The sequence below is a fragment of the Patiria miniata genome, unplaced genomic scaffold (genome assembly GCF_015706575.1).
Source record: "Patiria miniata isolate m_02_andy unplaced genomic scaffold, ASM1570657v1 HiC_scaffold_1, whole genome shotgun sequence".
Taxonomy (NCBI): Eukaryota; Metazoa; Echinodermata; class Asteroidea; order Valvatida; family Asterinidae; genus Patiria; species Patiria miniata.
In genome coordinates this window covers 21549406-21562832 of record NW_024037047.1, presented here as the reverse complement: position 1 = coordinate 21562832, position 13427 = coordinate 21549406, and the positions used below count along the sequence as shown (strand labels likewise).

At 38.8% G+C, this 13427-nt stretch overlaps 1 protein-coding gene across 1 annotated transcript; it reads left to right on the top strand.

Moving 5' to 3' along the window:
- The first annotated feature begins 4358 nt into the window (after positions 1–4358).
- On the top strand, positions 4359–6418 carry LOC119731702 (lactadherin-like). Its single transcript, XM_038204922.1, has 4 exons — positions 4359–4605; positions 5179–5317; positions 5611–5794; positions 6272–6418. The coding sequence occupies exons 1-4, from the start codon at positions 4359–4361 to the stop codon at positions 6416–6418; spliced, it is 717 nt and encodes a 238-aa protein (XP_038060850.1).
- The last annotated feature ends 7009 nt before the right edge of the window (positions 6419–13427 follow it).

Here is a 13427-nt window from a genome sequence, read left to right as displayed (position 1 = left end):
AAACTGTGATGTCACCTCAAAACCAAACATTGTCATCCTGAAATGACATTACAACAACAACGCTCTCAGCATTGAAACTTTCAAATGTTCAAAAAATTGCACTTTGCAATAAGATTAACCCAAAAAGGATGTCAAATATAATTTTTTTCACACAGTTAGGAATAGTAGAAAGTTGCACAAAATGTGCTCCTTGGAAAAATGTATTTCACGGACTCTTTAATTAGTAAGATGGGTGTGCATCTACGGATTGAATGCATCAGGTATGATTTACGCCGAGAAAATTTAGAGTTTTACATGGAAGAAGTCTTAAAATATGCTTCACACAAAATGTGAAATATGTTTGCCCATTAATGAAAATATATGCCCGATCAACCCCTTACTGCTGGTTCAGACGAAATTGAATGAACAACGGGAAAGTTTTATTTTGAATGCATCTTTTATAGGGACAAGTGAAGCTAAGAGACGACATAATGCTCGGACAGTGAAATTGAATGATTCTTTTTGATTGTCGAATGACGATCTGCGTGATCTTTCAATTGCAATTGGCCGAGAAAACATTAACGAATGCAATATTACCAAATTTAAAATGTATTCGTAAGTATCAGTTACAATAAACACAATTTGCTATCCAACATAAAATCTACTTGTACTCCATCGACGTGTTATTTGATAATTTCACAAGTCATGATCTATAATATCACATACATTGGGAATTCAGATGTGTCTCAAGTTTTTATCGCGCCGTGTACACGGTTGGGGGTGGGCGATTGCTAAATCACCTTTGGTGTGTGGTTACTTTATTGGGTGATATATGGGTCATATGCATGTCACATCAAAACGTTGAGCTAAGAGCCTGGTGAACTAATAATGCATACTTGAAAAGGATAAACAATGGATTGTGCAGATCGTCAAAATGCCCAATGTATAACGGAAGGCGAAGTTGTACCGATGCCTTTTTGTATTGCATTCATAGGGCGTGCATGCGGAGCCACGGGGAAAAAAGATATGGGACGCCTATCTGTATTTGCAGATGAACGCGTTTAATATTCGCCTTTTCAGAGTTTTCTGACGCGCTCGCCATATTCTACTATGAACACTGTAAATATCAAGGACATAGTTGTTTTATTTTAGTATCTGCGCTGTCGCTTTATACCGTTTTTTTTCTAAAGGTTCATTATGAATATATTTATTGGGAGCAGGTTTGTTGGCTACAGAGAATTCAGCGTTTGACATTTTGCCTATTCAAAGCCTTCTGACGCGCTCGGCATATTATTGAACACTGTAAAATATCAAGGACACAGCTTCTTTATTGCAATATCCTCCCTCTCGTCTCGTACAATTTTTCGCGTGGTTCAATATGAACGCGTCTCTATATTGGCAAATTGTATCGCTACATTAGGTACTGTTTTTTATTACCAAACCGTATCAGTTCGCTGGTTCGCTGGCGAAGCCACGCCAGTTCATATCGATTGATGATGTTCACGACTATGCTGGGCTTTATTGTAAAGGAACTGCAATAACCAGGGAGTTATTGCTTGCCATCACACCGCTTTCAGCATTTGCTCCGCCCACGCTGTAAACTTTCAGACATTTTGCGCCCTTCTACCCAAGTTCAGATTGGCTAGGATACCTTGACGTCAGCCTGTTCCGTGGTCTGCGGCTGCTTGTAATAATTAGCTGCTGAGGCAAGCTAGCTCTATGGTGGTTTGTGTACTCCGTGACGATCATTGCATGAGAAAGGTTTCTGAGCTAGAGCCTATGCATAGGCTTTTTTCTGATCGTCGTAGCGTAGCTGCCTGTTAAGTAGCGTATGTGTGGTGCGTGAGTCGCTGACTAATACAGGCATCTTAAGATTACCAATCCTTGCTCGAACCAGAGAAACGTTTAGGCAAGCTTGAAGTGGTGGCTCTTACCCGATTGTTGTTAGTGGTATGCATGCCTAGATGCCTTTGCCCCAAATTTCAGATGCATCGTGGGGAATGGAGAAAGCATCAGCGTTGGTTCCGACGCTGTCAGCAGTGGCAGGTAAAGTTAACATATTTCACCTGTGGTACATCGTGAAGCATGTGACTGGTTTTTTGAAGCATGAGCGGACAAGCTTTATAGTCGTATCAGGTTCGGGGATACAAAGTACATCCTAACCATTGATTCCTCAAATGCAAAACCTCCAATGGCAATACAAGATCGCTTTTGAATTTGATGAATGGTCAGTCGGTTTTAACGGTTACGAACATTATCTGGAGATGTCTGTACTTACCGTGGCAAACGATTTATATAAAATTGATTTTCATGTAAATTATAGGCATTGTGAAAAAAAATCAAGACTTGAGCTATGTCTGTTCAAACTGCTTTTTCGCATTTTATAAATGTTTATTGCAATGTTTGTCAATTGCAGTTTTTTAGAGTATTTAAATACAGTTAAAGGTTGTTCTCAATGCTTAGAATTTTTCCAAAAATAAAGTTTATCACATGACATCACATGCCCTGCGATGACGTCATCTTAAAAACCCTTCTCAGTGCACATTTTGTCATTGTGGTTTTGGTTTGAACCAAATGTACAGTCAATCCGATGAAAGGAAGTGTACAATTTTGGAAGCTGAATAGAATTTCAAATATTAAAAAAATGATAACAAAATCGAACAATGACGTCTTCGTGTTTTGACGTCTTCAATGACGTCTTCGTGACAATTCGGAATTGCATACTAGTACCATTATCCACCTACCCACCAAGTTTCATGACGATTGGACTTTCCTTATATGTGTTTTGAAGAATCGCACTTTTTTTTTAAATCATGATGACGTCACACATTTTTCACAATTTTGTGCAAATACCTATTACCTAACGAACCAATTACAAAAAGAATTTCGAATTTTGCATGTTGCGTTCTTGAGTTATGGCTAAAAGGTCCAAAAATTTTAATATTCATGTAAAATTGCATGATGACGTCATCATAGCGTCACCGCATTTGTTTACCTATAACCCATCGCGGTTTACTTACATACCAAGTTTCAACCCAATCGGACTTAACAGTCCTATAGATATATGACTTCAAAATATGCACGTTTGTGATGACGTTACGTGACCCATGATGACGTAATCATAACGTTACTCTTCAAGACACAACTTTCTATAAGGACAATGCATATGCTGACTTTGAATGATTTATTACAAAAATGAATGCCCAAAATGCGTGATTTTTGGCGACAAAAAGAAAGAAGAAACTAGAGCTGTATGTCTGTTTGAAAACAGAACACAGGGCTTTTTCGCATTTTACAAATGTTTATGTTTTGTTAGTCCTTTTGCAGTCACTTTTTAGAGTGCTTCATGCAGTTAAAGGTTGTTCAATATGCTTAGAATAATTCTTTAAATAACATTTTATCACATGACGCCACATGCCCTGCAATCTTAACAACACTTGTCAATGCACAATTTGTCAGTGTGGTCTTTGTTTGTACCAAGTTTGAAGTCAATCTGATGAAAGGAAGTGTACATTTTTGGAAGCGGAATAAAATTTTAATTTTAAAGCAGAATAAAACGTCACCCTTTTTTATTTCAAATTTGTGTGCATATACCTATTACCTAACAAATCAAATACAAAAATAATTTCGAATTTAACAGTTTGCGTTCCTTTGATATGGCTTGAAGGTCCAAAAAATCAAAAATTCATATAACATCGCACGATGAGGTCATCATGACGTCACCTTAATGTTTTTATCTATAACACTTCCCGGTCTACCCGCATACCAAGTTTCAACCCAATCAAACGTACAGTTCTGTAGATATAGGACTTCACAATATGCACGTTTGTGATGACGTCACGCGATCCATGATGACGTCATCACGACGTCATGCTTTGGCATACATCTTGCTATAACGACTATGCAGGTGTTAACTTTCAATGATGTATGCACAAGATGAATGCCAAAAGTGGCGTGTAGAGAAATCGTGTACAAAGTTTTTGGCGTTTTTGCGTGAAACAAAAAGAAGAAAGAAAAAAAATCAGAACAAAAAGAAATGCTTTTTCGCCAATTTTGCGAAAAAGCCATATAGTGTTCGGCCGCTACATCCTTTACCAGGTTTTTACCATGTAAATGAAAATCTGCTAGCTATAATAAACTAACAGAATACGTCTGATTAATCCCATCCGGAATAGAAAAAAAAACATTGCGCCACCATTCTAATGTTTATGTGATTTAGTATAGTTTTTGTAAAATTTAATGTAGGTGTTATTTGGTTTGGGTAAAAGTCCTTTGTATTGACCCCAATTTACCCAAAACCAAAGAGCGCCCTCCTAGTTTGTCTTCACTTGAACGGACTCATGATGTCATTTTTCCCCATGCATACTTACATTACAGTGATGGTCTCGTGCCATCAAGTCTGCTTCTTCGGATCGGAGTACAACCCACAATCTGGTATCCCAGTCAATTGGTTCTTACCGTACAAAGATCCGTGCAACTGCACTGCTATACGTCTCGGAGGGATGAGCATCTCTGCCTCGTCATCCCACCAGGGGGCGCCCTACTATCTGAATGATTTTTTTCTGAGTGAGGATTGTGACGAAATTCATGCTCACTTCAACTGTACACCTGCAGAGAAAGATCCAGGTAATAACATTTACAAAACAAATAATTAAGACTGTTTTATTTTTTGTTCTTCAATAAAATTATATATTACATTTAAGCCTGACTATCAATCCACTCCTTTTTACCCCATTCCATTTGGGTCCCGAGATCCAGAAATACAATCAGTTAAGTGAATGAGTGTGCATTTTATTTGGCCACTCTCACCTGTGATGTCACCAACTTCAATGCCTATTCAAAGCATATCCTGGTGAGAGTGGCCCTAGTAAAATTGATTGTATTTTTTTATCTAGGGAGCGAATGGAGTGGGGTTAAAAGAAAATAGCCAGGTTTTAATGTAACATATAACTTAATTGATGAAACAAACAGTTTTAATTATTTGTTTTCTGAATGTTGCATTTTGTTTTGGCACACTCTGTACTATCCTGGTGAAACTTTTAATTATACTTTGGAATTTATTCGTTGTTTCCAACCAATTCGATTTTTTTTCCAGCCCCAAATAAATATTTACAAATGTATACACCGATTGCTTACTATCATGGAGATTTCAGACGATATTATAAGTATCAAAATTAAAGCATTATTTTTTACCAGCAGAGTGCGCGAGTCACGCCTTGGGCATGGAAGACGGGACGATCCCTGACGATCGCATCAAGGCCTCCAGTGAAATCTACACGGACTGTTGTCCTGCCGTTTACGCACGCCTCAACAGTAACAAGAGATGGATACCCTCCAAGTAAGTATCAAAGGAAAATACCACATCTGAACTTCAATTTCATATCATCATTTACACTGTATTATAAAAATGCCACTATAACGCTCCTAAATATGTTTAATTAATGAACATCTACTTGCGCCAATACAATTTGTTCCATTATTTTGAATGTTTAATTATAACGAAAAAAATATTCCCGACCAAAGCCCAACTAGGACGCGCAAATGAACTTCACACTGTAAGTAGTTTTAATAACTGTGATGGATTCGTAGAGTTTTGTTATTTCATTGTTTGTCTCTTCACTCTGTGTACAGTACCGATGCCAATCCCTGGATCGAGGTGGACCTCATTGGGAGTACAGTGGTGATAGGTGTCATCACACAAGGCTGGATGCCACCCTCATCAGATCCTCAGTATGTGGCGCAGTACAAGGTGTCCTATCAGAAGCAACCCTCGTCTGACTATGATCACGTGGCGGATAGAAACGGAAACATCAAGGTAAATATTAACCTTAACTACAGGCTTTTATTTATCTTCAGCATTCAAGAAAGTCGAAATTGTTTTATTTGCCCGAGTGTTTGTTGACCCTGTGTAACGTCACTTCATTCAGCTTGTTCGGCTTTTGGTCCCATGCTAATGCAAACTACGAGAACCATTCTGAAATTGTGCCCGATTTTAATAAACAATGCATAAGCCAATCAAAGTCTGCTACATCCTCTTCTTTTAGGTTAAGTATGAAGCTTTTGTTAAATACAAATGAAAGTTTGTCAACGACAAAATGTTGTTACTAGTTGAAATAAAGCCCAATAAATGCCATTTAATAAATTAAGTGTAAACATGAGCCCTCGTTCGTGCAATTTTTGTGTGCAGTTTGTTCAAATTCTGGTTAAGAACAGCAGCTCTATATTTGTTATAAATTCCCTTTTTTGACGTTTGATTTTTATATACAGTGGAATGTAAACGTTTTCGTTTCAGGTGTTCATCGGTAACACTGACGACCACACCCCGGTCACTAACCTGTTTGATGAGAGTGTGGTGGTGACGGTAGTGCGCATTGAGCCTACTGAATGGCAGAATTTGTGTTCTTTGCGATTGGAGCTGCTTGGGTGTCGCCATGATTAATTCACCTGAAGCATTCATGTGATTCTGTTCGAAATAAGTATGAGATACTACATTTAAAAGAGTTATTTTTATCTGAAGCAAGAACGAAATGGAGATTTGGAATATACGCTATGGGGTTGTGCGTAAATGTATGCATTTAACTAAACTGTATCTCGCGAAAAAAAGGAACCGGGTAATGTTTACCATTCACATTTCTTAAAATTGATAAACCTCTTATCGCCTCTTCTATCTCCCTTGGACGATAGAAATTCACAAAGTATTAACTAAATATATAATTCAAAAGGTGTTTATAAAACACGAAAGCAGAGTAGGCCTGGTACGTGTTAAAAACATCGGCACGTGTATCTTTTGAAGCCTGTTTTCCTTTTTGTAATATGTTTTTGTTTTAAATAGAAACTTTATTACGGCACACTGTTGAATAGCTTATTACTATTTAAGATGCCCATTTTGTAGTAAGATGTCACGCCAATTCATGTTTTAGTTACATCTTGTATCCCTTCTATCAGTTAATTTGTTACATTATATATTTTACAGTTGCCAAGATTGCGGGGAAAAAATCAACCTCAGAGGAATATTTGATATATCATTTAAAGTATCCTAATAATTTGAATGACCAAACGATGAAAAGGGATTGCCCAGAATCTCAACAAGAAAAACAAGAAGTATATGGTAATACGTTATATGCGCGCAGACGTTAGCTAATTTGAATGAACAATGAAAAAAAAGAAACCCCAATTGGACCACATATGTACAAATCACGCGAATTTGAATGGCTGGTAATGGAAATTATTAGACTCATTCAGAAAATGGCCGGGAAAATCTGTTGTTTGGTAGGTTTATCACTTGATACCGAGTTGCCAAAGCGACGAGCTATGAGGCAACTATTTTGATTTTCTTGAGTGAAAAAAATCACAATATGACTATTTTACGATTTCGATTCAAATGTTAAGCTTTTCAATCATGTTCCAATTTGTGAATTTAAAAATTGAATTAAACTTAAAGACGAATTCGGTTCTGCTTGTTTAATTTTTGCTTGATTTTCTGCATTGAGACAAAAGTAGTGCGCATGGCATTTAAGTGGACAGAGTGGGAAAATGTTCCGGTCCTTGTCAATTTTCTTGTAGAAAATACAAGTCATTTTGACTTTCTTTTTTTAACTCCACAATGCGAATGCTCACCACTCTTTCTGTGAAAAGATTTTAAAGCAAATCTGACTCATTCTGACGAATCTTAAGAAATAGTGACCAAAGCGGGAGCAAAGAAATGTCAAAAAATTGCCAAATACATTTCGTTGACACTCTCAGTTACCACCCTGGTGTTTCCGGGTATAAAATAGGATTTATGGACTTCCGTTACTCCAACTCAAAATGGATACTCATCTAACCAAAACAACCAATCTCCATTTGGGTTCACGAGTCCTAAAATTGAACACATTGTATGTTATTTATATTTTGTATTTAATTGAGTATTTGCAGTTTTATCTCCCGTGCCGTGTTTTAAACTAGCCAGCAGGTCGGCGGCTGAAGCAAACGTATATCAATACGGAAACAGCACGTTGGCACTGAACAAAAATTGCCTCAAAATACGGGCTGTTTTTAGAAATGCGTCACCTCGATTTCCACTAATCTTGGTGCAATCCAAGCCTCGATGAATCACTTTGGAAACAACATTACAGAAAACAGCAGGACGGTTGTAGATTTGTGTACAAACACCTTAAGTTTCATGGGCAAAAAATATTGCTTTTTCAGGTCAGAGGTGGAATCAGGAAAGACGCGACGCCAAACTATCGGGGCTTTCTACATATACGCGGAAGAAATTACCAACAGTGACCGCCAGTTATTCTTGCGTTCAGCGTGTGACTTAATCGTAACCAACCATATCAGGGATCTTCTCAAAGTTCTCAAGGTGTCCACTCGTCCATAAACCTGATTAACCTGGCACATATGCGAAGCCAGCGGCTGTAATGTAAAGAGTGCCCCTTTTCATTCAAATGCCCTTTTGTTATTACCGCTTATCCCCCCTCCATAATTTGTAAAGAGTGCCTTTACTTGTAAGAAGTGCCCTATTTAAAAAGAGAAGTGTTGTCCTTTTTTGTGCCATATGCCGTTCCGGGTGCCTTTTTTGTAATTTCGCGCCCGTATTTGCCTGAAAACCACTATTATATTGTCCGTTAGTGTGCACAATTGTCGGTTTTGAACACCGCCTCCATCAGACAGATGGTACAAGCCCCCCTCCCCCCTCCCGCCGCTTTTTGATTTTACGGAGGCGAAGTCAGACAAAAACGTGTCAACATTTCACCACGGGTGTGCAAGTTCCCTTTTTAAAAACAAATTACTCCCCCCCCCAATATAAATGACCGTGCTACGCCACTGTGCCATGAGTTGATAATTCATTGCTTGCATTTCAAAAACCTTGAAACTCAATGACGAATTTGTGCATCAAGTATACACTCGGATCTGACGATTTTGAATCTAACCAGCGTTGTCTAGGGGGGTTCCAAACTCGATGTCGTCTCCATGTCCGCTTCACCAGCTATTTGGGCTCAAAACTTGAAGATTCAAGCTCCACATAAGTCAATGGTTCTCTTATCAAACTGTGTATAAAGCCAGTTTAAAGAAAATGAATGCTTATTTTACCAGCGGCCGTTTCGAATGCCTTCTGTTTGTGGAATATCGCAAGTGTGCCGCCCTGAAAGCGACGTCCATTTTCCGATATTGTCCGTGATTGGAAGATGGTACCATCCCCCTCCCCCAAACCACACACATACAAGCATGTATTTACCTGCAATTGGGGACCCATAATGTCCCTCTTTTATTTGCACTTTAACGTTTTTAGTAAGACATCCCAGATGTTTTGTACGCGAGTCCAAATTGGGGACCTCTTGGGAATAGGGGACCAGACTGCCATATTATATTGTTCAGCGTCCCCCATACAGAGGCAAAGTGTCCGGGAAAAAAACTCTCTACATTTCTGCACCGATGTGCAAGTGCCCTTTTCAAGAACCACCCCCTCCGATAACAATGACCTTGCTACACCTCTGATCAGACGCATTTGCCTACATGGCCGTTTCCTCTTCACCTCCCCCTCCCCAATATTTTCATCATTTTCTTCAATAACAGTCGCCATTGTTTGTGCGTACCAGATGGGTTACGCCAAAGGTTACCTTACACTGTGATAAAAGAATACAAAGACGCTCTGTATTATTCATGTGGCCTTCACGCTTCAGTGAGCAATTGACACTTTGGTCAATGCGACTTTGTAAGTTCATTTATTTATCTCGATGGTAGGCAAGGTCAGGCTGCAAGCAATTAGTTAATGGTTGTGTCTTCTTTTGTGTATTTTCCTTGAGTAACTGCATTAAAAATGAAAGCCGTCCACTTAATGATCCTATATATCGCTTGCAATTATGCATACGACCGTAACGGCCTCACCAGAATATAATTAAGAATGAAACGCTGGCTAACGTTGCCTAGTTTTAAGACTTAAATTTGCATTGGCATTATTTTTAAATATATATATTTTTTAAACTCTTGATATTTGAGACGTTGCTTTTTGAGTTTGATATTGTATTTCTTAAAATCAACTACACTTTAAACGAGCTACACCTAAGAATGGTTGTTTGATTTTTAATCGCGTTTTCTGTCGGTCAACAAAACAGCCGAGAGTTACTATTTAACTGGAACCTGCTACACGACTATATCACATTCTGTATTTTGCATTGTTGGCATATTCTACACTTCAATCGTCATATCCACCTATACCTTATGTTTTAAATAAGGGAATAAATGTGTGCTCCGGAGGTTTTTATCACTCTGTTAAAGACCGCTTAGAGTCTGGGTGCTGATAATTACTCGAGCCGGAGGCGAGGGTAGATAGATACCTTTTCGGTAAACAAAAATCAAATAATTCGTTCAAAAAATCCCGATTTTGTTCAACAAGTTCACTTCATGCTTTTTGAAACATCCCTCTAGCAAAATAATGGAGTGTTCAGCTGGCGAGTAAGATGTAAACAACCCTTTCATGGAGATTGACGCGCGCGTAGCATGTTCTGCGCGATGTCGCGCAGAACGCACCTGGGGCGTTGCGTTTTGAATGTAGAACTATAAAATTCTGACTCGCTTGTAGTGTTGCGCATGCCTACGTGAGGAATGTGAACGTTCAACCAATGAAACGGTAAGAGGCACTGGATTTTTAGAAGTCCACATTTTATTGTGACACTGGAAAAGAGTTTAAGACCAGCTAGCCATGTCTATATCATCCGTTTAAGACCGGTCACGTGACGGGCTCTTGACCAATAGGAATAGCTTAACTCACTGAGGTATTTATGAATCAAACATCAAGGGTGAAAATGTAAGTGTTTCGCATACTTACTCAGGCAACCAAACTTCTTCCAAGGGGCCTTGAATCAAATCATTCAAAGTGAATTAAAAACTGAATTTTGTAATATCTGTCGATACAAGGCTCTAGGGCATAGGTTCGCGTGCACATTGTGGTGAAAGGATATAAAGGGAAAATATGAGGGAGTGTTGTTGTTTTGCATTCTTTATTTTGCCCTAGATGGAGTACTGATGCAACAAAATATATTCCTTTCAAATTAAAATGGCCATTTTGCAAGAGAAAACGAGATAGATGGGCGGCAGTTATATGAGTGTGTTCTGTTGAGTGCATTTCCCGCTGATACTAAATTATGAATGATAACTAAATTATGAATGATAACGTTTTAGCTCCGCCAACGCTTTGAACTTGAAACAGTAAGAAAATTGCGACCTTTTCTCTTTGGTCAGGCCCGGACCTGATTGGCTAGGATCGCTGTGACGTCATCCCATTACGTGGAGCTGTGTTGCTGCTGCAGTGAGCTACACGGTGGTTTGTGCACTCGGTGATATGATTATCTTAACCGATTCTCGACCATTGCGTCAGACACGGCTCCGAGCTACGGTCTATGTAAAGTTTTTTTTTTATTGTTCGGTGCTGTCATCACAGCTGCATATTCGGTCGCATTGTTGGGTTGCGTTGGTCACTGATTTAAACACCAACAATTCGGTCGATCCTTTCACCAATCTTAGTTTTGCGAGAGCTTCAAATTGAGGCTCAGTCCTAACTGTTGCCAAAAGCTCTGTGTACGTATAGCTGAATTGAATTCCCGTTGGTGTGCGAGTTGTTGATTTGTTCGTTCTACAGCGGAATAGTGTTCAGAATTCACCTGCATATTGTAACAATGGACGGAGCAGCAGCTTTGGTTGTAATGATGTCAGCAATGGCAGGTAAGATTTGATATTAATCAATTGTGGTACGTTGTCTAATCCCTGACTGGTTTGTGAGCAATAACAGACAAGCTTAGGCCAACATAGTTCTGCTTCCCGTTTCCCTATCTACCCTATTCTGACAGCCCTTACCCTATTCTTTATGGCAAAAATGGAGGGAAAAAAATCAATTTCTACACGCAGACGCCTTCATATGATCGTACACACAAAAAATTGGCAAAAAAAAAAGTTCCCCACCTACCTACCCTATTTTGAAATGCCGTATAATGGGATGCATGTTTTTTTATTTTTTACCTTAGCCGTATCAGGATACAATGGGCATCTTACCCATTTATTTTCAAACGTTAAACTTCAAATGACAACAAAAGTCGCTATTGATTTTGATTATCTTGAATGGTAAGTTGGTTTTAACGGATTAAGAAGAACATTATTTGGAGATGTCTTTAACCGTGATTAACTTGATTTTAATGTTATAGTAGGCTTGATAAAACAAAACAAATACACCACTATAGTTTGGCCGCTAATAATTATAACAATAATACGTTTAAAGGTACCACTCGGGAGACACGTTATCGTAATTTCTTCAAACGATGGGAGACATCGGTCATTAGGGAGACATTTTCATGTCTCCCTAATGTCACAGCCCCTCTTTCGAGGCACAATTATATCGTCACAATTAGGTTATATTCGTTGCTTGTGGTCCAATTAGTAAACATACCGAAATTTGTGGAAAAAGCACAAAGGGGTTAGGGCACATTTAAGTTTGAATAAAAAATGTGCACAGGTCTATGGGGGTGTCTCCCAAATGTCCAATCCACGGTAGCTATATTTATTATGATAATAATAATAATAATTGTGACATATTATTAAGCGCAATAGGTCCATCACTCAGTGACGCTCATGGCGCTATGCAATGAGCAATTATACGAACTTTAAAAATAAATACTAAGCCCTACGATATGTCAATTGTAAGGTACAAGCCGAAGAGGAGATTAGAGAGTAAACAGGTAGGTTTCGAGTTTTGGTTTAAAGGAGATCGAAGAGGGAGCTTGACGGATAGAGAGGGGTAGACTCTAGGGCTACATCTTGTACCAGTTTGTAACCATGCATATGAGAGTAAAGTAACATATATAATTAAAATCAAATCAAATAAGCCCTACGATTAACCCCATCAAGACCAGTTTTTTTTTATAATCTCCTCAGGACTAGAGCTGGCACATTTCAACCCACCCTAATTTCCAAATGCTTTAGCCGATTTTTATAAAATGTCGGTGCTATTTGGTTTGGGTACAGTCCTTAGGATAAATTTAGCCAAACCAAATAACTCCCTCCTACCGTGTCTGATCTAAACAAAAACAAAAAACCGCTATTGGTGTCTTGCATCATGTTTTCTTTGCAAATTTACATTGTATAGTGGTGGTGTCGTGCCATCAAGTCTGCTTCATCGGGTCGGGATACAATCCACAACTGGATATCCCATCTCCTTGGTTCATACCGTACAAAGATCCGTGCGCGTGTACAGCTATACGTCTCGGAGGGATCGGCATCCCTGCCTCGTCATACCGCCAGGGGGCGCACTACTACCTGAGAGAGCTATTCCTGAGTGAGGATTCCGATGAAATTCATGCTTACTTCAACTGTGCGCCTGCAGAGAAAGACCCAGGTGATAGAAACACATTGAAATCAAAACATAACATGTTTTTATATTATAATTAAAACCCAATGAAAGAATGTATTATCTTTAT

Bases quoted from the DNA above. Each gene is read 5' to 3' on its own strand.
- LOC119731702 (XM_038204922.1), top strand. From the start codon at position 4,359: ATGGTCTCGTGCCATCAAGTCTGCTTCTTCGGATCGGAGTACAACCCA. The intron at 4,606-5,178 runs GTAATAACATTT...TTTTACCAGCAG, and splicing joins ACCTGCAGAGAAAGATCCAG to AGTGCGCGAGTCACGCCTTG. The intron at 5,318-5,610 runs GTAAGTATCAAA...CTCTGTGTACAG, and splicing joins AAGAGATGGATACCCTCCAA to TACCGATGCCAATCCCTGGA.